The 22,444-nt window shown below is 43.8% G+C and overlaps 1 protein-coding gene across 2 annotated transcripts in view; it reads right to left on the bottom strand.

The window, feature by feature from the left end:
* Window positions 1-7,022: 7,022 nt before the first annotated feature.
* Window positions 7,023-22,444, bottom strand: part of LOC149473177 (uncharacterized) — a 17,965-nt gene continuing 2,543 nt past the window's right edge. Inside the window, exons 2-5 of one of the 2 annotated variants that reach the window (XM_089682876.1) lie at window positions 19,495-19,960; window positions 13,303-13,484; window positions 13,092-13,202; window positions 7,023-10,663 (exon numbers count right to left, since the gene is read on the bottom strand). In XM_089682876.1, the coding sequence (XP_089539002.1) occupies window positions 10,349-10,663; window positions 13,092-13,202; window positions 13,303-13,484; window positions 19,495-19,930 (1,044 nt within the window). In that variant the 5' untranslated portion in view covers window positions 19,931-19,960 and the 3' untranslated portion in view covers window positions 7,023-10,348. The remainder of the gene's footprint in view (window positions 10,664-13,091; window positions 13,203-13,302; window positions 13,485-19,494; window positions 19,961-22,444) is intronic. The other variant, XM_089682880.1, reaches the window with a different exon arrangement.

The following is a 22,444-nucleotide window of genomic DNA, read 5'->3' as shown; positions in this document are numbered from 1 at the left end:
AGGGTGGATTCCATTCTGATCAGCAGATCAGCTCACAGACCTCCTGCTGATCGGAGCAGTGCGGACAAACAACACACCCATGTCCACTCTACAGTTTCTACAGAGCGGATACAGCCGGTTCGGCTTTATGGGTATCCAGGAGTAAATTGACTCCGCTGTCCATTTACATCTGACTACCCTCCAATCCGATCAGCCTAAACAGACGAGGACGGATCCCCTTCTGTTTTTCTTAGCAGACCCAATTAGACCCAGAAGTAAGGGGTGTAAACTGAATCACAAGTCCATTTGCATACACCTGTCCATAGGAATGCATAGACTCAAAATCTGACAGGCAGACCTGATCAGATCACCCATGTGAAAGGGGCCATAGACTCTTCTATTTTTACCCTGCACAGGAAATAATTTTAAAATTTGGACACCACCAACAATTTTTCTTTCATACATTTATTAAATGGAGCCCTACCTTAAAAAGTAAAGAATGGTGGGGTCTTGCATTGCATCTATATTTTTTGTAGTGTTAAAAGTCCATTTATTATCCACACTGTTGGCAACCTGTAGTAAATAAGAACATATAACTGAAAACATAAAAAAGAAAACTCAAAAGTATTCCTCGTATTACTATGACTATCAGTTATTGGTGTATTCAGCTGTAAGGTTGTCTTCTAATCCTTATGGGTTTGCCTAAAGCCAAGCTCCAAAGATGGTAAATCTTGCAAAAAAAAGGGGTGATGGTTCCCTTCCCCCCGTGCAAGGGTACAGTTTGTTTCACCTTGGGGATGATACATAAGATAATATACTAAACGGGTTAGTTTACATTACCAAAAAACTCCCTATACAGATAAGCGGCATCTGTAGATAAAAACAAACTGTACAGCTTTGATTAAAGTTGAAAAATGTCCTTGCTATGGGTGTAGGCCATTTACATACTGTATAACTCTGCCCCAAATTACATCACCAATCTTGTCTCCAAACATCACCCAAACCGTCCTCTCTGTTCCTCCCACGACCTCCTGCTCTCTACCTCCCTTGTCTCCTCCTCAAATGCTCATCTCCAGAGCCTCCTCCATCCTCTGGAACTCTCTGCCCCAATCTATCAGACTGTCACCTACTCTGCCCACTTTTAGGCGATCTCTGAAAACCTATCTCTTCAGGGAAGCCTATCCTGCCTTCAGCTAATAACCAAATCTTCTATTACTCCTACCAGTCCATCCCCCACAGTTATTACCTTTTGTACCACCAGCCCCTCCCTCCTAGATTGTAAACTCCCAGGGTCAGGGCCCTCCTAACTCTTGTATTGAATGGTTTTGTTGCTGTATTATCTCCCTTTATATTGTAAAGCACTGAGCAAACTGTTGGTGCTATATAAATCCTGTATAGTAATAATAAAGATTTTTCGTCCCTACAGTTCAGCTTTAACCACTTGCCGCCCAGCCACTGTAGAAATACGGCAGCAGGGCGGCACTGGCAGGCAAAACCACGTTTTAAAATGTGTGTTTTGTAAACAAATAGGGGGCGCGCGCGAGGCGCGCCACAGCCCTATCTGTCCCGCCGATCTCCGCCGCGGATGTCAGTCGCCGGGTCACAGCCGGTCCTTAGCGGCTGTTTCCCAGCGATCGGCGGTAAATAGTGACAGAGAGCACAGCTGCAGTAGCTGTGCTGGCTGTCACTTCCTTGTCAGCTCGAGGACGAGCTTATCGAGACAGAAGAGTTTCTCTCTCTCGATCAGCGGTGTCCTGTGCAGTACACACCCCCTCCCCCTAGTAAAACACTCCCCCTCACACAGATAACCCTTTCCTGCAAAATAAAGTTAACCCCTTCCTCCCCAGTGCCATTAGTACAGTGTCAGTGTTTTTCTTTTTGCACTGATCACTGTATTAGTGTTTTTGGGGATGTCAGTGACCCCAAGTCAGTACCCCACAATGTCAGAATGTCCGCCGCAGTCCCGCCATAAGTCGCTGGTCGCTGCCATAAGTCACTGATCGCCGCAATAAGTCGCTGATCGCCGCCATTATTAGTATAAAAAAAACCCTAAAAATCAAAGTATCTTTCCAGCCATTTGTAAACGCTATAACGTTCATGTAAACCAATTAATTTACACGTATTGTTTTGTTTTTTTTTTTTAGCAAAGACATGTCGCAGAATGCATTTTGGCAGAAATTTATGACTAAATTTGATTTTTGCATTTTTTTTTTACTGGACATGTTTTATAGCAAAAAGTCCAAAATATTGTTTTTTTTCCTCAAAATTGTCAGCCTTTTTTTTTATAGCGCAAAAAATAAAACCCGCACAGGCGATCAAATACCACCAAAAGAAAGCTCAATTTGTGGGGAAAAAAAAGGTGTAAATTTCATTTATGTACCGTATTTCATGACCGCGCAATTGTCCGTTAAACTAGCGCAGCGCTGTATAGCAGAAAAATGGCGTAAATTGCAGTATCTATACCATAGTTTGTAGACGCTATAACTTTCACACAAAGCAATCAATATACACTTATTGGGATTTTTTACCAAAAACATGTAGCAGAATACATTTTGGCCTAAATTTATAACCAACTTTGAGTTTACTATATATTTTTTATAGCTGAAAGTAAAAAATATTGTTTTTCTTCAAAATTTTTGGCCTTTTTTTGTTTATAGCGTGAAAAATAAAAAGCGCACAGATGATCAAATACCACCGAAAGAAAGCTCTATTTGTGTGAAAAAAAGGACGTAAATTTCGTTTGGGTGTAGCATTGCATAACCGCGCAATTATCAGTTGAATTAGTGCAGCGCCGAGTAGCAAAAAGAGGCCTGGTCATTAAGGGGGGTAAATCCTCAGGAGGGCAAGTGGTTAAAGGGATAGTTCACCTTAACGCAAAGAACTGCCTATGCAAGTAAGGGGCGTCTGTTGATAAAAACAAACTGTGTCTCTAATTGAATAATGTCCTTGCTATAGGTGTAGGCCATTTAGGTACCTCATGAAGCCTGGCTGGAATACTCCCAGGACATTGCTAAGTGAGGCCTGGTCATTACTGCTCACCATCACAGGAGTGAGCTTTTTCTCTGCTTCTGACCCCCTCACATGCTCGATCTCTCCCGATACAGTAGCTCTGAGATCAGCGTCTCAGAGCTCATTCCTGTAATGGTGGAGGTGAGCAGTAACATGTAGGCCTCACTTCGCAACGTCTTGGGAGTATTCCAGTCAGGCCTCATGAGGTACATAAATGGCCTATACCTATAGCAAGGACATTTTACAATTTTAGTCAGAGCTGCCCAATTTGTTTTTTATCTGGACACCCCTTACCTGCATAAGCAGTTCTTTGGTGAAGGTTAACTATCCCCAACTAAGATGTCAGTAGGTAATTAAAATAAAAGTAAAACTGCCCCCCCCCTGGTTTTTCCTATCAGCTGCTATGTCTTGCAGTGACATAGACAGCTGATGGGAGGAACCCCATTGTGCGGTGAAGGAGTCAGGCAGGCAAGTATGTACCTTCTTCTTTTACAGCAGTGGCTCTCAACCTTCCTAATGCCGTGACCCTTTAATACAGTTCCTCATGTTGTGGTGACCCCCAACCATAAAATTATTTACCCAGTAATTATAATTCATGAGTGTCGTTTTACCTCCAATACTGCTGCTTTCAACACAGCAGCTGCTTTCTACACAGTAGCTGCTTTTAACAGAGTAGCTGCTTTCAACACAGCAGCTGCTTTCTACACAGTAGCTGCTCTTTACACATCGGAAATATGTGTTTTCTGATGGTCTTAGGGGACCCCTGTAAAAGGGTCGTTCGACCCCCAAAAGGGTCGCGACCCACAGGTTGAGAACCACTGTTTTACAGGATGGAATTTAAAAACAAAAAACAAAACAAAGACAGGCTCTAATTTCATTATTTACCTTCACTCTAATGCTGTCCCTGCAATACTTCTTCACCACAAAATATCATCCAGTTTGAATGACACCCAGCATTAGTGAACCCAGAGGACTGTGTAAATACTGTGTGCCGTGGTGTCATGGACCTGCCCCCTGAGAACAGCATCCTGCACACAGTGGAGGGATGCAGACAGAGGAGCCAATGTCAGTGCCGCTATCTGCATCAACCAGGATGTCCCCCTACTGGGAGAAGACTCAAAAGGAGAGGATCCAGCGCGTCACATAACCAACCAGAAGACACAAAAATTATTTTAAAATAAAAAAGTATAAGGGCTTGTTCACACTTGACTTCTTCCCAAACGCCCCTATAGCGTTTGACAGGCGTTTGGGGAGCGTTTTTAACACTCCCCAAATGCCTTGTGCACAGTTTTGAGGTGTTTTCCAAGCATTAAACCTGCACCACAAAAGCCTATAATGAAGTTAACGGTACTAACGGCCCGCAAAGACCTGCCAGGCATTTGAGAAGCATCACTATAGACTTGAATGGGAGGCGTTGAAAAGCTTCAACTCCTCCTGACTGGACACGAGGTGTCAATTTTGCTAGGATGCCGCGCTAACACTCAAGTGTGAACAGCACTGTGTGCTGCCATGTGTATAATTTTCATAGGCGTTTAAGGAGCAATAAAAAACGCCCCTCAAATGCCTGCTTACAAAGCTAGTGCGAACTGAGCCTAAACCAGGGTGGTCTTAACCACTTGCCTATCAGGCACTTATACCCCCTTCTTTACCAGGCCAATTTTCAGCTTTCAGCACTGTCGCACTTTGACAATTGCGCGGTCATGCAAGATTGTACCCATATGAAATGTTTATAATTTTTTTCTCACAGAGCTTTCTTTTGGTGGTATTTAATCGCCGCTGGGCGCTTTACTTTTTGCGCTATAAACAAAAAAATTGCAAAAAATGTGAAAAAAAAAATTTCTTTGTTTCTATTACAAAATTTTTCAAACAGGTAATTTTTCTCCTTCACTGATGTGTGTTGATGAGGCAGCACTGATGGGCACTGATAGGCAGCACTACTGAGGTGGCACTGATAGGTAGCACTAATGAGGTGTCACAGATAGGCGGCACTGATAGCTGGCAGCACTGCTGGGCACTGACTGGCGGCACTGCTAGGCATTGACTGGCGCAACTGCTGGGCACTGACTGGAAGCACTGCACTGATGGGCACAGGTGGGTGGCATTGCTGGGCACAGGTAGGTGGCACTGCTGGGCACAGGTGGGTGGCACTGCTGGGTACAGGTGGGCGGAACTGGTGGGTGGCACTGCTGGGCACCGATCATCAGGGGGATCACTGGGTGCCCACCCCCGGGGGCGTGCAGGAGCGCGTTCTGGGAGGACGTCATATGACGCCCTCCCAGAACTGGCCGGCTGCAGTGTAGCTGTCATTCGGCTATCTGCGGTTGGCAAGTAGTTAAAGTAGAAATCCAGACAATCACTAATTCATCTTAAAATGGCTCCCATACCTCATCTAACACCTTTACTAACCTGTAGGAAAAAAAATGCATATGCTCACTTATTTTCACGCTGCTCCAGTGTGGTAATGTGCTCCTTCCTTGTTTCAGCCAGCGCTACAGGGGAGAGGAGAGAGCGATCCGTCAATGGCTGGAATACCCGATTACTGACATCACCCAAAAGCTTGCTATGACCCATCTGGCCTAACTAGCATTCCCTCCTCTCCCCTGAAGGTAACTGATGGATGACCAATCACATGACCGGACAGGAGCGGTGTGAAATTACATAAGTGTATGCATTTTTGTTAAACAGGTTAGTTAGGATAGGTGTTAAGAGAGGAGTGGGCGCAGTTTTAAGAACAGTTAGCTCCAGTTCACATATATGCGAATTCGGATTCATTTGAACCGCACCAGTTTGCATTACATGACCCAAAAGGCTTTTCTGTGGAGCCTGATTACATACTTGTGGGCTGGCCACACAGCGATTTGAAAGAGTTCTGTGCGATTTTCAGTCCAGTTCAGGTGTGATTTCCAATCTCCTACATTTTACCAGTTCGCATTGAAATCGCACCCGAACCGCCAACCAAAACTGCACTGGTGCGGGTCTTAAAAATCGCACTGCAAGCCGGTCCCGCACCTATGTGAACCCAGGCTAAGTAACTGTTTCTACTTTACGATGGGAGGGGCACTGGTGAGGAGCCTGGATGCGGACCTTAAAAGGGTTGCTCAGGTTTTTTTTTGTTTTACTTTAAGTAGGGAAGGGTTAGAACCCCTGATGGATAAAAAAATAACTGCTATCTAGGAGTATATTAGAGAGATTTTCTCTGTTTCTTGTCGTGGTGGCAATGGTTTCACTAGATAGGAAATGAGGGTAAATCGCCAACAGCAATGCAGACATAAATAAAACTTTTATTTTAGTAGTATAGGGAAAGGCTAAGTTTGCCTGCTTGTTGCAGATGCCCCTGTTCCCCCAGCCTTCCGGCCTGCTGAACCCATTGTCACCAGCACACAAAGTCTACAAGTTTTCTAATGGAGCCCAAGATCGCAGTAAAAGCCCAACAAGGGTTCTAACCCTTCCTTGTTCTATCCAAAACTAAAAAACAAAGTTTTGGCTGGACATGCACTTTAAGGGTCCATGCACACTGACCTAAAAAATGTCCTGCAAGAACAAATACGCTAAGCAGTTTTGTGTATTAGTGTTTAGGCACATTTAGCATTTTTTTTCTGCCAGTAAATTGCTCTCAAAACGTTTAACAACAGAAGGTATTTTTTTTCTGCTTCTAAACGCGGAGTTAAAAATATGCCTCTAAATGTCCTAATGTGCATGGACACATAGGATAACATTGTGCTGCTTCTACAGGCATCTGCTTCTAAACACTAAACTCCTCTAGAAGCAGCATTTTTTAAGCCAACGTGGCAGCATTCTTTAAGCAAGCGTGCATGGACTCCAATACTTATCCCAGGACTACCAAATAACTAGTCCTTTCTTTGTTCAGACTAGGATAGGTGGAAGGGGTATTAAATAGTTTAGCAAAAGACACTGAGCAGGGCTGACACCACTCAGTCCCCAACAAGAACCAGAAATTAGAGCATTTCTGGCAGATCAGAAAGGTACTTTCTGAACCTTTAAAGCGATAAAACATGGGAAAATACACACATATGTTTCAGATGATGTACACTTTAAAAGGAAATTGAAAATTGCCCATAGGCACTGCACTTTATGTGCCTAGATTAAAGTTAGCTGATACAATAGCATTTAAAAATTACATTTTTACAACAAATAAAAAACATGTCCCTTTCTCCTCAATTGAGAAAACAACTAATGACCAGCAATATGCCTTCTAAAACACAGGAGATAGTAAAGTGTGTAGAAGTGCTGTACCCATAGCAAAAAAATAAAGACCTTGACTTTCACTTTCTAATAACTGTTGGAGAAATGTTGAGGTTGTCATTTGTTTCAGAACATCCCGGAAACAAAGCACTGTGGGCGTCATGTGTAAGATAAAGTGTTTGAAATGAGAAAGCCTGTCCTTCCCAAAGTAACCAGTAAGAATGTAACTGTCAATTTCTAACTGGAAAGAAAACAAAATAGTGTTTTCACTTGTCTTTATCTAGAATCATAACTGTCATTATACTTTATATATCCACAAGATGTACTCAATAGGCAATCCCCACTCACTATGAAAAGTGTTCCAGTGTGGCATGCCTAAAGAGACCCTGCCACCAACTTTAAAAACAACTGCAGGTAAAAGCATAAAACATCAAGTGTTTATTTGCAGTGTTTTCCCCTTCCATAAACATTTTTTATTGACTTGTAGTGGTGCCTCCAGACCTACTAGAGAATGGACACAGCAGAAAGTGTCAGTTCCCCAGCACTCCCCCCTTTCATGTCATAACCCTCTCCTCGAATGGCAGTCTGTGCTGCTCCAGCTCCTTCACCCCTCCCCTTAGCTTCCTACATAACCTTTCATGTAGATGTTTGGAGAGAGACAAAGAGGAATACTATAGAGTTTCAATTTTGTGACAGCCCTGAGTCTGCTGGGGCTGCTAACATCACATCTAAGATGGCGGCACCTGGCATCAGTCTCAGGGCTTTTGGGTGTCTACACAAAGGAGACTTTCACAGATAAATAACATGCATACAATACATTAAATGTACATATAGCCTTATGGGAAGAGTGTTTTTGAAATGAATGGTCTGGTGACAGGGTCTCTTTAAAGGACAAGTTAAAAAAAAAAAAACCCTCCAAGCAAGGTGGTTACTTACCATCATTGACAGCAGCAGCCTCCCACATTGTCCACTTCTCAGCTGGCAAAATCTAGAATGCCACTGCCTGTGCAGTAATACCCTGTAGATGTTAATGGGATACGTGTCGAGTGTTCTATTGTGCAGACCTAGATTTCATACCATGTACTAGATTTTGCTGGCCAGGATGTAAACAAATTCAGAGGAGAAAACACCTGGGTGGGGGTGTCATCATAGGGGATAATTTAGAGGCCAAGGAGAAGGGCTGGGAGTTATTTCTTAACCTGCCGGCGCCTCCCGGCCATTTAAGAGTTTCAGAAGCCGGGAGGCGGGACGGGCGGGGTTTAGGGATCATGTGACCGCCGTGACGCGTCGTCACGACGGTCACATGATCGGGAAAGGTCCTGATCAAAAGAGCAGACCGGGACCTTTCCGTGAGTAGCGCACATGTGTGCTGGGAGCGCACAGGGTGCGCGCTCTCAGCACATATGTTTTTTGTTAATTGTGCGGCCACTCGGCGTCTAGGCCCAGATGCCGGGAGGCCGCACATTTGTGTGCGGCCGGCGTGAAGAGGTTAAAAGTGAACTTGTCCTTTAAAAAATAACCCAAACTATAGACACAGTAGGCAACGTAACACAGAGGGAGATTTACTAAAACTGAAGAACTCAGAATCTGGTGCAGCTGTGCATGGCAGCCAATCATCTTTTAACTTCAGTTTGTTCATTAAGCATTGACAATAAAACCTGGAAGCTGATTGGGTTCTTTGTAGAGTTGTACCGGATTTTGCACTCTCCAGTTTTAGAGAAACACCCCTAACAATAACTTAGTCGTTAGCACTTCTGCCTTAAAGTACTTTGTAAATACCCCCCAGAGCTTATCTCTTCCCCACGCTGTCAAAAACTAAAATGTAAAAAAAGGCTGGAGTTGGGCTTTACATACTCTGGGCAGCATCATTCCAAGTCGAGTTCCTACCTACCTACCGCTTCATACATATGTCATGGTAATCCAATATGCTACACCAAATAGCATAATATACTGTAGCAAATGAATGGTGTGACAGACCCAACAGGGACATGGGCTTTTGGAGGGGACTGCAGGCTAGCCTCTTGCCTACTGACCATGGGCCCTGGCATTTGAGGGGGCTCTATTCATTGGTGTGTGCCTTGCGGGACCTTTGGAGCAGTTTACTTCGGATTCAAGGCCACATCTCCCCAAAACACACAGACTCTGAGCACTGGAGGACCAGGATACAGATTCTGGGGCTCTCTGCCCAAAACAACATTGACTGCTTCAACCCCCCCCTAGTCTCAGACACTCTAAGAAGATGTTAATATAATCAGCTCAAAACAAACCTGATCCTGAGGACTCTTGATGTAATCTGTTTTATGTATTTACTGACTTTCTCTCATTGTGTGCTGCCTAGGTGTGCATTCTCGTTGTTAATGGAGTTAATTGAGTCACCCATTGTTTGTCTGTTGACAAGTCCTCTTGGAGGTTCCTGCATGTTGAGATTTCTCTGATGTCAGCTTCACCTCATTATAGTCATCATTATGGGATGTTTATCTCAATGTGTAATATTTGTTTTATTGTGGGGGCTGCCCCTATTTCTGGAATGTATAAAAACTGTATTTCTGTTCAATAAAGTAGTTCCAGTTTGGCATTTAGGCTAGTCTCATCTAGTTTAGTGCCCCAGTGGTAAGGAAGCTGTTCCCTGACAGAGCGGGATGCAGTCCCCTTCAAAAGCCCGTCCCTGTCCATGTTTTTGGGAGATTTGGCCTTGAATCTGAAGTAAGTTGCTCCAAAGGTCCCCCCCAGGCACACATCAAAGAACAGAGCCCCCTCAGATGCCAAGGCAAAGGTTAATAGGCAAGAGGCTAGCCTGCAGTCCCCTCCAAAAGCCCCTGTCCCGGTAGGGTCTGTTACAGATGGGGCTTAGTAGAAATGGGTGGAGTTTCATGTCCAATGTGTTGAGTTGAGCATGACAGTTTCACCATGACCGCCCATGGCTACTGTAGTGCAGAAGTGCAGGGTGATCCTCTGTAGTGGAGGTGGTGGTTGGAAGACCCAACACTTTCATATATCTTCCCCAACTTTTTTTTTTTACGGCTTTAAATGATAAGCCCTTGTGTATTCCAGTTAGGAAGTTACAGTGTGTTATAAACATAGTGTCTCCCATCAGGGGTTACTTTCACTGTCTGTTTTCAGTTACAGAAAGCAGCACTCCAGCTCAGTGACCATTCTCTTACAGCTCCATCTTGAAATGTCCCAGATCAGGAAGAGAGGCATCGAGCTCCTGGCTTCCAGTGAATGAGGCACAGTTCTGAGTAATCTTTGCCCCAAGTGTTGCCCCCAGTTGCTGGATTTGGGACAGCACTTCCTGGTGGTGACATTGTCTTTGCCTCATTTGTTCTTGTTCCCAACGATTCTGCCTGTCAATCAGAGACTGCATGACTTGTGTCAGTCTGTGGATCTCCCCTCTTATAGAGTCCATTTGTTCCATACTGACTTCTGTCCTGGGTTGGGGAAAGGAAGCTGTCTGTGTGGTGGCATCTTTCACCTGAAGAATTGAAATATCCAAAATGATTAATGGAGATACTGCTTAAGTGACCTCGTTGTTGCAATATAAAAAAAGCTGAAGTTTAGGTATGGCTATTTTTGCACAGTTACATTGTTGCAGCTTGGACCCATGTAAGGCCGGCCACACATGGGTTGAAATTCGACTGATTTTTCATCTGAAAATTGGACCTAAGAATAATCGGCCGATTTTCGCTCTGTTAGTGGGTCAATGGCCGTTTTTTGTGGTTCCTCCCCTTTTCAGTGATCGGGCATGTTGGAAAATTCATGAAAAACGACCGATTTTCGACTTAATGATGGTCAAACTGTACGATCATTTTCCTGAAAAGAATATGAGCATGAGCCATGACCTAGAAGGAACAGACGTTTTGCCTGTTATATGGGGTGAACTTTATGACTTGGTCGGCCGATTTTCAAAATCATTGATGGCACCATTGGATTACCGAGCGAACAACGGTTTCGATTTTCGGATGAAAAATCGTCCGGAATTCGAACCATATATGGCCTGCATAAGTATGTATGTGCCATACCTGGTCAAACCCTGTGGAAGCTGGAAATCACTATCAAATGCACTGCTACTACAGTGATCGACGATAGCTTTCAGGTCCCATGCTGAGCAACTGCTCTAGTGCTTAGTTCACTCAGCATAGCCATTGTTCAGGGAACACATTGCATTTTCTCAATGAATGTAACGTGTACTATGATTGAACGAAGTGAAGAGGTGGGTTGTTGGCATCACCTTCTGTGTTCATAATGCAGCAGGGCAGCCATTCGTCATGGCACCTAGAAGCTAGTGGAGATCACTGTAGTAGCAGTTCCTAACTTTAACAGCGATCCCACAGGTATGGCACACACACACACTTACATTGCTCCAAGCTTCACCAATGTAACTATGCAAAAAAGTAATGCCAAAACTTCAGCTGTAAACAAAAAAATAGGATTTGCAGTAACTCAGCTTTCAAATGTTGCCTCCCCACCGCCTTTATATTTGCTGCAGACAGATTGTAATAATTCCCAATGTAAATATCTTTTTTTACTTTTTTTTTCAAGCAGTCACATTGTCATGGAAATTTTGTATTTACAGGTTGAACTTTAAATGTGTCATATATTAGTGTTATTCATATGTCTCTCGTGTGGCTTAATTAAAGCTCTGAAGGCTGCAATTGGGCCATGCGAATTTACAATGTATGTATTACAGTACTCAGCTCGGTAACGGATGAGATGGCAGATCTGCGCTTATAGACCGGCGTGTATACCACCACGGCATTCGATGTGAATGCCGCCGGCGGTAGGCCGCGGGCCTGTATCCACATATCAGCAGCATAGTAGCACATGGACTTCGTACCGCAAGGCGCCAAGCAGTGCGAACTCCGTGTGCAGGCTCATGTATATCTTACAAGCCATTACCGACCTGAAACTGTATCTGGATGGATGTGTTTTATTAAAGATCGTATCGGGCCCATTCAGATACAGACTGACACTGTTTAATCTAGGGGATGCTTGTACAGAGAATTTACATACCACTAGGAGCTAATAGAATGGGAAGTTTGCTCTCCTCAGAGAGTTCATGGGGGCAGGGGAGGACTGGTGTAGAGGGGGAAGGTTGCTTCCCTCAGAGAGCTCATGGAGGGAGGGGAGGACTGGTGATAGATAAGAGGAAAGGCTACGCTCCAATCGGAATGTACATCCTGTGTATAGGCACTCCCCATGCATTGTTCTGTGGGAGGGGATTGACCTGACTCATGTGGGGGGCGTGTGTGTGTTTGTAATAAAAATCGGAGGCTGGGATTGGATCCGTCTCTATGTGAATTCCAACAGCAACCTGAGAGTGTTGTGTGATCATTCCTGGGTACCTGGAGCTCCATTTCCCCACAATTCTGAGATAGCTAACCCAGTTGGAGGCGCAGGATTCGTGGAGTTTAGCTGCAGTCGTGGTAAGCGAGATTCGCACAGCTTTATGGGGGATTGCTGCGCATCCAACTGCGAGTACTCACGGTAAGGAGAAATTCGTTCAAAGCGAATTTCCAAGACAACATGATCGCAAAGCTCAAGCGAGTGTGTTGGTAAGTCGGAAACAACAGCCAGGTATATTTCCTATGGTCTATAGTAATTTTCCAGCCATCTAGAACTCATGAGCTATGCAAATACTCTAGAACAGCTTTGGGTGGTCCAATTAGTCTAGGTGGGGTTACATTATGTAAAGTATATGTGGGTGTGACCAGGTACAAACAATGCTGTAAATATGGTGAGAAAAAATAAAGGATGGACAAGACACAACCCCACTCCTACAGCTCAACTCCCATCAGTAAATCACTATATACATCATGTTCAATTTCACAATGTCCTCTTGGTGACACATATATTTTGTATCGGATCTGCTGACCACAGCATATAGAGGCAGTGTTCTGTACCTGACGATTAGGTGGAGCCACTGGTCTCACAGGCTGCTGGTTGGTGGCTGATGCAGTAAGTGGATAACTTCCTCCATGAATCAAGAGCTGAAGGCCATTTTGGAAGATGACCTGATGAAAACAACCACCAGAAGCACAAATATCACATGTTGAACCACATCATATTTTAAAGTTTAAAACAGAGAGACTGACAGCACAACACACTGTATACCTTCTTCTGTAAGTTGATGGCTCTGTCCACAATCTTCTTGGTGACGAGCAGTGCTGGGTTCTTAAGTGCGGGCAAAGGTGTCCTGGCTCTTCCATTCAGAAGATGGTGAGATGTTGGTTGGGCAGGGTTGGGTCGGGGTCCATTCACAATGGGATTCTGGGCAGAACGGACAGGGCAGGGTTCTAATACAGAGAAGAAGACCAGTGAAAGGCTGGACAAATATCAGGGCCAGACAGCTATTGTGCCAAAAAAAAAAAAACTACAGCTGCGAACATTTTCAATCCTTTTTTTTATAACACTATAATGATATTGTATCAATTTTATTTTTTATGTGTGAAAATCTTTTACTTTAATTTTAGATGGAACAGGGCAGCCTTTTAAAACCTGTTTAACAAGAAGGAACCCTTGACGTAACTTTCATTTCTTAGGGGACCCCTGCCAATCAGTACCGTATCTGCAGCTCACAAGACATTAACAGGGTGTTCAGTGGGAAGAATGCTTATATTTGTGGCCAGTGGGAATATTTTCCCCCTTAGGCTGGTTTCAAACTGATCTGATTTTATTCTGCTTTTGCGTAAAAAAAACATGTGACTATGTATTCCTATGGAATGCGTCAAACTGATCTGTTGTGGATCAGGTGTATTTTTTAAAATCCAGCTTGCTGCATTTTTGGTGCAGGTTTAAAAAAAAAAAAAAAAAAAATGCACCAAAAACACACCTCCCCATTGAACAATGTCATGTTTGAAAGAGCGCGTAGGGCGGAGCTGTGTGCTGGTGACATTGCGTTTTTACGTTCCGGGAAGTGCAGCTGTTATGTGAGCTTTGCTGGCTACGAGGAATTTATGTTGCGCAATTTCAGTTTAAATATTGTGTGTTTTTATATTGTAATAAATGTATCCCTATGTTTTTATATGAGAATGAAAGTGATGGAGATATGCAGTGTCGTCCTAAAGATGCCGGTTCTCCCTTGTGAATATGCCTAGCGGTGTGGCAGCCTCCACTGTGTGGACTTATATAATTTTTGTCAATCCTCCTTTGGTCGATATATACAGTTGCAAGAAAAAGTATGTGAACCCCTTGGGATTACGTGGAGTTTTGCATGAATTGGGCATAAAATGTGCTCTGAACGTCATCTAAGTCACAGCAATAGAAGAACACAGTCTGCTGAACATAATACTACACAAACATTAGATGTTGCCATAGTTTAATTGCACATAACATGTAAACATTCACAGTGCAGGGAGGAAAAAGTATGTGAGGCCCTAGCTTAATGACTTCTCCCAGAGCTAATTGGAGCCAGGAGTGAGCCAACCTTGACTCCAATCAGTGTGATGATAATGGATGTGTTGCTGACAGCTGTCCTGCCCTTAAAAAACACACACCTGTTTTGGGTTTACTGGTTTCAAGAAGCACTGTCTGATGTGAACCATGCCTCGCAGAAAAGAGCTCTAAGAAGACCTACGATCAAGAATTGATGACTTGCATGAACTGGAAAGGGTTACAAAAGTATCTCCAAAAGCCTTGATGTTCATGTGTCCACGGTAAGACAGACTGTCTACAAATGGAGAAAGTTTAGCACTCTTGCTACTCTCCCTAGGCGTGGTCGTCCTGTAAAAATGACTGCAAGAGCACAGCGCAGAATGCTGCATGAGGTAAAGAAGAATCCCAGAGTGTCAGCTAAAGACCTACAGAAATCTCTGGCACATGCTAACATTTTTGTTGACACATCTACAATAAGGAAAACATTAAACAAGAATGGAGTACATGGGAGGACACCACGGAGGAAGCCATTGCTGTCCAAAAAGAATATTGCAGCACGTTTGAAGTTTGCAAAAGAGCACCTGGAAGTTCCACAGCACTACTGGCAAAATATACTGTGGACAGATGAAACCAAGATTGAGTTGTTTGGGAAGAACACACAACACTATGTGTGGAGAAAAAAAGGCACAGCACACCAACATCAAAACCTCATCCCCACTGTAAAACATGGCGGAGGGAGCATCATGGTTTGGGGCTGCTTTGCTGCCTCAGGGCCTGGACGGATTGTTGTCATTGATGGGAAAATGAATTCCAGAGTTTATCAAGACATTTTGCAGGAAAACGTACGACCATCTGTCCACCAACTGAAGCTCCGCAGAGGATGGGTGATGCAACAGGACAATGACCCAAAGCATACAAGTAATTCAACAAAACAATGGCTGCAACAGCACAGAATATGCCTTCTGGAGTGGCCCAGTCAGAGTCCTGACCTCAACCCGATTGAAATACTGTGGCATGACCTTAAGAGAGCGATTCACACCAGACATCCCAAAAATATTGCTACACTGAAACAGTTTTGTGAAGAGGAGTGGTCCAAAATTACTCCAGATCGTTGTGCAGGTCTGATCTGCAACTACAGGAAACGTTTGGTTGAGGTTATTGCTGCCAAAGGAGGGTCAACCAGTTATTAAGTCCAAAGGTTCACATACTTTTTCCTCCCTGCACTGTGAATGTTTACATGTTATGTGCAATTACACCATGGCAACATCTAATGTTTGTGTAGTATTATGTTCAGCAGACTGTGTTCTTCTATTGTTGTGACTTAGATGACGTTCAGAGCACATTTTATGCCCAATTCATGCAAAACTCCACGTAATCCCAGGGGGTTCACATACTTTTTCTTGCAACTGTAAATATATGATGGTTATACACCTTAATACTAAGGTTTTCTAAACACTTGGATAAGTTTTGAAGACTTCATAGTGGAACTTGATGTATTACAAATATTAATACATATGTTGGTTAATGCGCTTTATTATTAAGGTTTTTTTTAAACGCTTGGAATAAGTTTTGAACATTTTACAGCACGGCTTGATGTATTATTTATTTCTTTATTTCTGGTACTTCTATAGCGCCATCAATTTACGCAGCGATATATATATATATATATATATATATATATATATATATATATATATACACAGTATATTCACATCAGTCCCTAACCCTCAACGGGCGTATAGGGAGGGGTGGTTGGGTTATTCCTACATGCACCTGGAATTGGAATTTTTTAGGTTTTTTTGCTCAGCGCACTGGCTGTACAAAAAACAAACAAAAAAAAAACCAAACCCTGTGTGGCCAGCTTTAGTTGTCATTCGAACAGGTGTGCCCAGCAGGAGATATACCCATACCTCTTGTTCTGGGGACAATTGTAAACTTTTGGAGTTCTCATCACTCTCTAACTCGGTGAAAAAGATCACCAAGACTTTTTTTTGGCTATGCATACAACTAATCTCTCTAAAAACTATTGAACTACTTGGAAAGTGAAATATCAGTTTTCCGTGGACTGACCCTTAAAATTGGTTCTAAAGCCTAAACATTTTTTACCTTCATTTTATTTATTTCAGGTACTTATATAGCGCTGTCAATTTACACAGCACTTTACACATACATATATTGTACATTCACATCAGTCCCTAACCCTCAAGGGGTGTACAATCTAAGGTTCCTAACTTACATTCATACATACACATACTAGGGCCAATTTAGACAGGATCCAATTAACCTACCAGCATGTCTTTGGAGTGTGGGAGGAAACCAGAGTACCCGGAGGAAACCGGAGTACCCAGAGGAAACCCACGCAGGCACAGGTAGAACATGCAAACTCCAGGCAGGTGGTGACGTGGTTGGGATTCAAACCAACGAACCTAGTACTGCCAGGCGGAAGTGCTAACCATTTAACCACTGTGCTGCCCACTTTAAGGCCGACGTGCTAACCACTAAGCCACTATATGTATTAGAATTAATGATAAACTGTGATATATATCTCATAGTACAGCCTGCTGCTAATTGGTTGATTCATTTTAACACAATTTAGTTTTTCACTTAAGCGCAGTTTCTTTGGCTTTTAATAATCAAAATCAATGGAAAATGAGGCAAAACCGCCGGTGAGACATTTTGGTGCGGTTTTTGAGTCATGTCCTGTAAAAACGCACCATAAAAGCAGTAAAAACACGGCAAAAATGCACATGCATTTCTGCCATGTTTTTTGCTAGGATCAATGTGAAACCAGCTTTAAAAAGATCATTGGTGTCGGTGACTACTTATATTAGATGCAGAAACTGCTGATGGCTCAAGCAACCACTAGCAAACTCTGGAGCAGATCTGGGCAAATTGTGGCCCCCACAGCCACATCCAGCCCTTTGAATGACCCTATCAGGCCCTCAATGCTTCCACTGTCAGCATGCTTCTCTAAGCTGTCAGCTTACTCACTGAGCACAGCTGTCCATGAGGAGAGCTGCAAGAACTGGAATGATAGTACCTGAGGGGCTGAACTGTACAGCAGGGAGGCTCGGTTCGGATGGGAGAGAAGTGTCTATGAGATGATCTGACACTCTCCTGCCACTCTGCTACCTGGCCAAGTTCTTCCTGCGGAAGTTAACGGGCAGTAAAACCACAGCTCAACTGCCGATTTTTACCACTTCCCAGACGCCTGTCTGTAAGAGACCTATTTCATGAGCAGTTGTATCTATTATTCCTTGAGCCAGGTTTTTGTTTTCTATATGTTACATACTTGAGGACCTTCCCAACAAAGTTATTATTGAGCAGAATTAAAGTATTACTAATCCCAGGACCCTGCATTCACTATATCTGGTCTCCCCGGACCCTGCATTCACTATATCTGGTCTCCCAGGACCCTGCATTCACTATATCTGGTCTCCCCGGACCCTGCATTCACTATATCTGGTCTCCCCGGACCCTGCATTCACTATATCTGGTCTCCCCGGACCCTGCATTCACTATATCTGGTCTCCCCGGACCCTGCATTCACTATATCTGGTCTCCCAGGACCCTGCATTCACTATATCTGGTCTCCCCAGACCCTGCATACACTATATCTGGTCTCCACGGTCCCTGCATTCACTATATTCGGTCTCCCTGGACCCTGCATTCACTATATCTGGTCTCCCCGGACCCTGCATTCACTATATCCGGTCTCCCTAGATCCTGCATTCACTATATCCGGTCTCCCAGGACCCTGCATTCACTATATCTGGTCTCCCCGGACCCTGCATTCACTATATCTGGTCTCCCAGGACCCTGCATTCACTATATCCGGTCTCCCAGGACCCTGCATTCACTATATCCGGTCTCCCCGGACCCCGCATTCACTATATCTGGTCTCCCACAGTACACACAACATGGAAATGCAATTTGTTTTGTAAATATAAACTGCTAAATACCTTTTATCATCAGCACTATATAGCAGTCTTCTATCAATGCCCAGCTGAGCACTGGTTAAAGCTTGTATCAGGAGTTTTGATTCTCCACTGACTGTCCTATGAGGTTGTATGACCTCTGACCCTCTAGCTGGACAGTGCTGATTGGCCCTGTGTTGATCACCTGAAAAAAACCTCTCAAGCAATACACACCAAACTGGGCATGCGCAGAGTGCCTCCTAGGGCTCTGTACTATCAGCAGATGGATTGGGAACAGTAGAAGGAGAGGATCAGAGAAGACAGGATCAAACAGCCTTTTTACACAAATGTGGAGGATTAACCCCTTAGGTTCCACAGTGAGTATAACAAGCATGCTTTACTGCATATACAGACTGATTGTACTGTTGTGGGTTTAGTAAGACTTTAAGTTCGGCCCTACTCTGGAGGAACTGTAGGACTGCAAAGAACCCTGATTGAGAAAGGCTGGAATAGGGAATGGTTAAAGCCTCTGTCAAGCTAGTGTTTTTGTTGTGTCCCAGTGAAAATAATTTGCTTTATTTCCTGTTAAGGAGACACAACAGGAAGTAAGACAAAATATCTACAAAGTGGAATTTAGACATCGAGACAAGTTTCCCATTGGAAGATTTCTCTTCACCTTCTGTAACAACTAAAACTTTCGGTTTACCATCACTTTCTTTCCCAGTGACAGCGGTCACCAGTGCACAGGCAAAGGATGCACAACAACAGTGTGGACAAAGACTGCAATAAAGATTTGTATCAGCCAATTAGATTCTCTTTTTGTAGTTCTTAATTGCTCTAGAGATAACACCAATCAAGCTGACTGATGAGACTCTTTCCATTCCATCATGAGATTTTGGCCAGGGAGACCCAAGTAGATATGTGTGGAAGGCTTTCCTAGTGACCCAACAAAACTTCACGTCGTTCTCTAATTACACAACTAGGGCTACAAAAACGATTTCCCAAAAGGACTTACGTGTCTCCTGCACAGTCTGCCCTTGGGGGATACTTCTTGAAGTGCTGATTGGTGGAGCAAGTGACTGGTTCACACTGGAGAGAGAAGTCACATTCACTATTTTGATCTCGGATTCTTGGCTCTCCTCCTTCACATCATTTGCTGTCTTTCTCTCCTTGGCCACCTGACTGCCTCCATCTTTTTTCAGCCCGCTGTTTTCCTGTAACAAACTGCAGAGCTGAGCCTGTTCCCAGCCCTGACTTTTCGTAGTAGGGTTCTGAGAGGTACTGGATGACTTTTCCGGTTCAATCTTCTTACGCTTCAAGAAGAGGTAGATGGCTTGTGGTGTCACCTTGATATTGTCTAATTCGAGGACCTTCTTGATCTTCCGGAAACTGAGACCGGCTTTCCTCAACACTACAATCCTGTGCTTCGCGTGGTCATCCAGGCGACCCATCCCTCTAGAAAGTTAGGACTTTGTATGCTGCTTTGAAAGAAGAGTAAAGGAATATCAGTACAAGTATACCAAGACAAAGAATTAGGGGTGATGAAAGCCAAAGAACACAGTGGCTTAGTGGTTAGCACGTCGGCCTTAAAGTGGGCAGCACAGTGGTTAAATGGTTAGCACTTCCGCCTGGCAGTACTAGGGTCATTGGTTCAAATCCCAACCACGGCACCCCCTGCCTGGAGTTTGCATGTTCTCCCTGTGCTTGTGTGGGTTTCCTCCGGATACTCCGGTTTCCTCCCACACTCCAAAGACATGCTGGTAGGTGAATTGGATCCTGTCTAAATTGTCCCGTGTATGTATAAATGTGACTTAGGGACCTTAGATTGTACGCCCCTTGAGGATTAGGGATTGATGTGAATGTACAATATATATCTAAAGCACTGCGTAAATTGACGGCACTATATAGGTACCTGAAATAAATAAATAAATAAAGCACTGAGATCCTCAGTTTGAATCCCAACCAGGACACCCCCTAGGGGGAGTTTGCATGTTTTCCCCATGCTTGTTTGAGTTTCTCCTGGGTACTCTGGTTTCCTCACTCACTGAAAAGATATGCTGGGAATCTGTCCAAATTGGCCTTAATATACAGTGGGGCAAAAAAGTATTTAGTCAGCCACCAATTGTGCAAGTTCTCCCACTTAAAATGATGAGAGAGGCCTGTAATTGGCATCATAGGTAGACCTCAACTATGAGAGACAAAATGAGAAAAAAATTCCAGACAATCACATTGGCTGATTTGGAAAGAATTTATTTGCAAATTATGGTGGAAAATAAGTATTTGGTCAATATCAAAAGTTCATCTCAATACTTTGTTATATATCCTTTGTTGGCAATGTCAGAGGTCAGATGTTTCCTGTAAGTCTTCACAAGGTTGGCACACACTGTTGCTGGTATGTTGGCCCATTCCTCCATGCAGATCTCCTCTAGAGCAGTGATGTTTTGGGGCTGTCGCTGGGCAACACGGACTTTCAACTCCCTCCAAAGGTTTTCTATGGGGTTGAGATCTGGAGACTGGCTAGGCCACTCCAGGACCTTGAAATGCTTCTTACGAAGCCACTCCTTCGTTGCCCGGGCGGTATGTTTGGGATCATTGTCATGTTGGAAGACCCAGCCACGTTTCATCTTTAATGCCCTTGCTGATGGAAGGAGGTTTGCACTCAAAATCTCACGATACATGGCCCCATTCATTCTGTCCTGTACATGGATCAGTTGTCCTTGTCCCTTTGCGGAGAAACAGCCCCAAAGCATGATGTTGCCACCCCCATACTTCACAGTAGGTATGGTGTTCTTTGGATGCAACTCAGCATTCTCTCTCCTCCAAACACGACGAGTTGTGTTTCTACCAAACAGTTCTATTTTTGTTTCATCTGACCATATGACATTCTCCCAATCCTCTTCTGGATCATCCAAATGCTCTCTAACAAACTTCAGACGGGCCCGGACATGTACTGACTTAAGCAGGGGGACACGTCTGGTACTGCAGGATCTGAGTCCCTGGCAGCGTAGTGTCACTGATGTTAGCCTTTGTTACGTTGGTCCCAGCTCTCTGCAAGTCATTCACTAGGTCCCCCCGTGTGGTCCTGGGATTTTTGCTCACCGTTCTTGTGATCATTTTGACCCCACGGGGTGAGATCTTGTGTGGAGCCCCAGATCGAGGGAGATTATCAGTGGTCTTGTATGTCTTCCATTTTCTAATTTTTGCTCCCACAGTTGATTTGTTCACACCAAGCTGCTTGCCTATTGCAGATTCAGTCTTCCCAGCCTGCTGCAGGTCTACAATTTTGTTTCTGGTGTCCTTCGACAGCTCATTGGTCTTCACCATAGTGGAGTTTGGAGTGTGACTGTTTGAGGTTGTGGACAGGTGTCTTTTATACTGATAACAAGTTCAAACAGGTGCCATTGATACAGGTAATGAGTGCAGGACAGAGGAGCCCCTTAAAGAAGAAGGTACAGGTCTGTGAGAGCCAGAAATCTTGCTTGTTTGTAGGTGACCAAATACTTATTTTCCACCATAATTTGCAAATAAATTCTTTCCAAATCAGCCAATGTGATTGTCTGGATTTTTTTTCTCATTTTGTCTCTCATAGTTGAGGTCTACCTATGATGCCAATTACAGGCCTCTCTCATCTTTTAAAGTGGGAGAACTTGCACAATTGGTGGCTGACTAAATACTTTTTTGCCCCACTGTATAGTATGTATAGTATGTATGTAATATAGGGACCTTAGATTGTACGCTCCTTGAGGGTACGGACTGATGTGAATGTACAATATGTAAATTGTTAGTGCTATATAAATATCTGTAATAAATAATATCACCAGCCCAATTTTTTTTTTACTTAGCATAGAGCAGAGGTCTCCAAACTTTCTAAATAAAGGGACAGTTTACTGTTCTTCGGAAATTAGGGGGCCGGGCTGTGGCAGGAGTAGAAAATGTCCCGGCATCTGAGTAAACAAAGCCCCATT

Source organism: Staurois parvus, unplaced genomic scaffold (assembly GCF_062004578.1).
Source record: "Staurois parvus isolate SC_StPar_1 unplaced genomic scaffold, SC_StPar_1.0 ptg000018l, whole genome shotgun sequence".
In the NCBI taxonomy this organism is placed as follows: domain Eukaryota; kingdom Metazoa; phylum Chordata; class Amphibia; order Anura; family Ranidae; genus Staurois; species Staurois parvus.
Note: the sequence above shows the minus strand (reverse complement) of the source record. Positions and strands in the feature narration are given on the sequence as shown.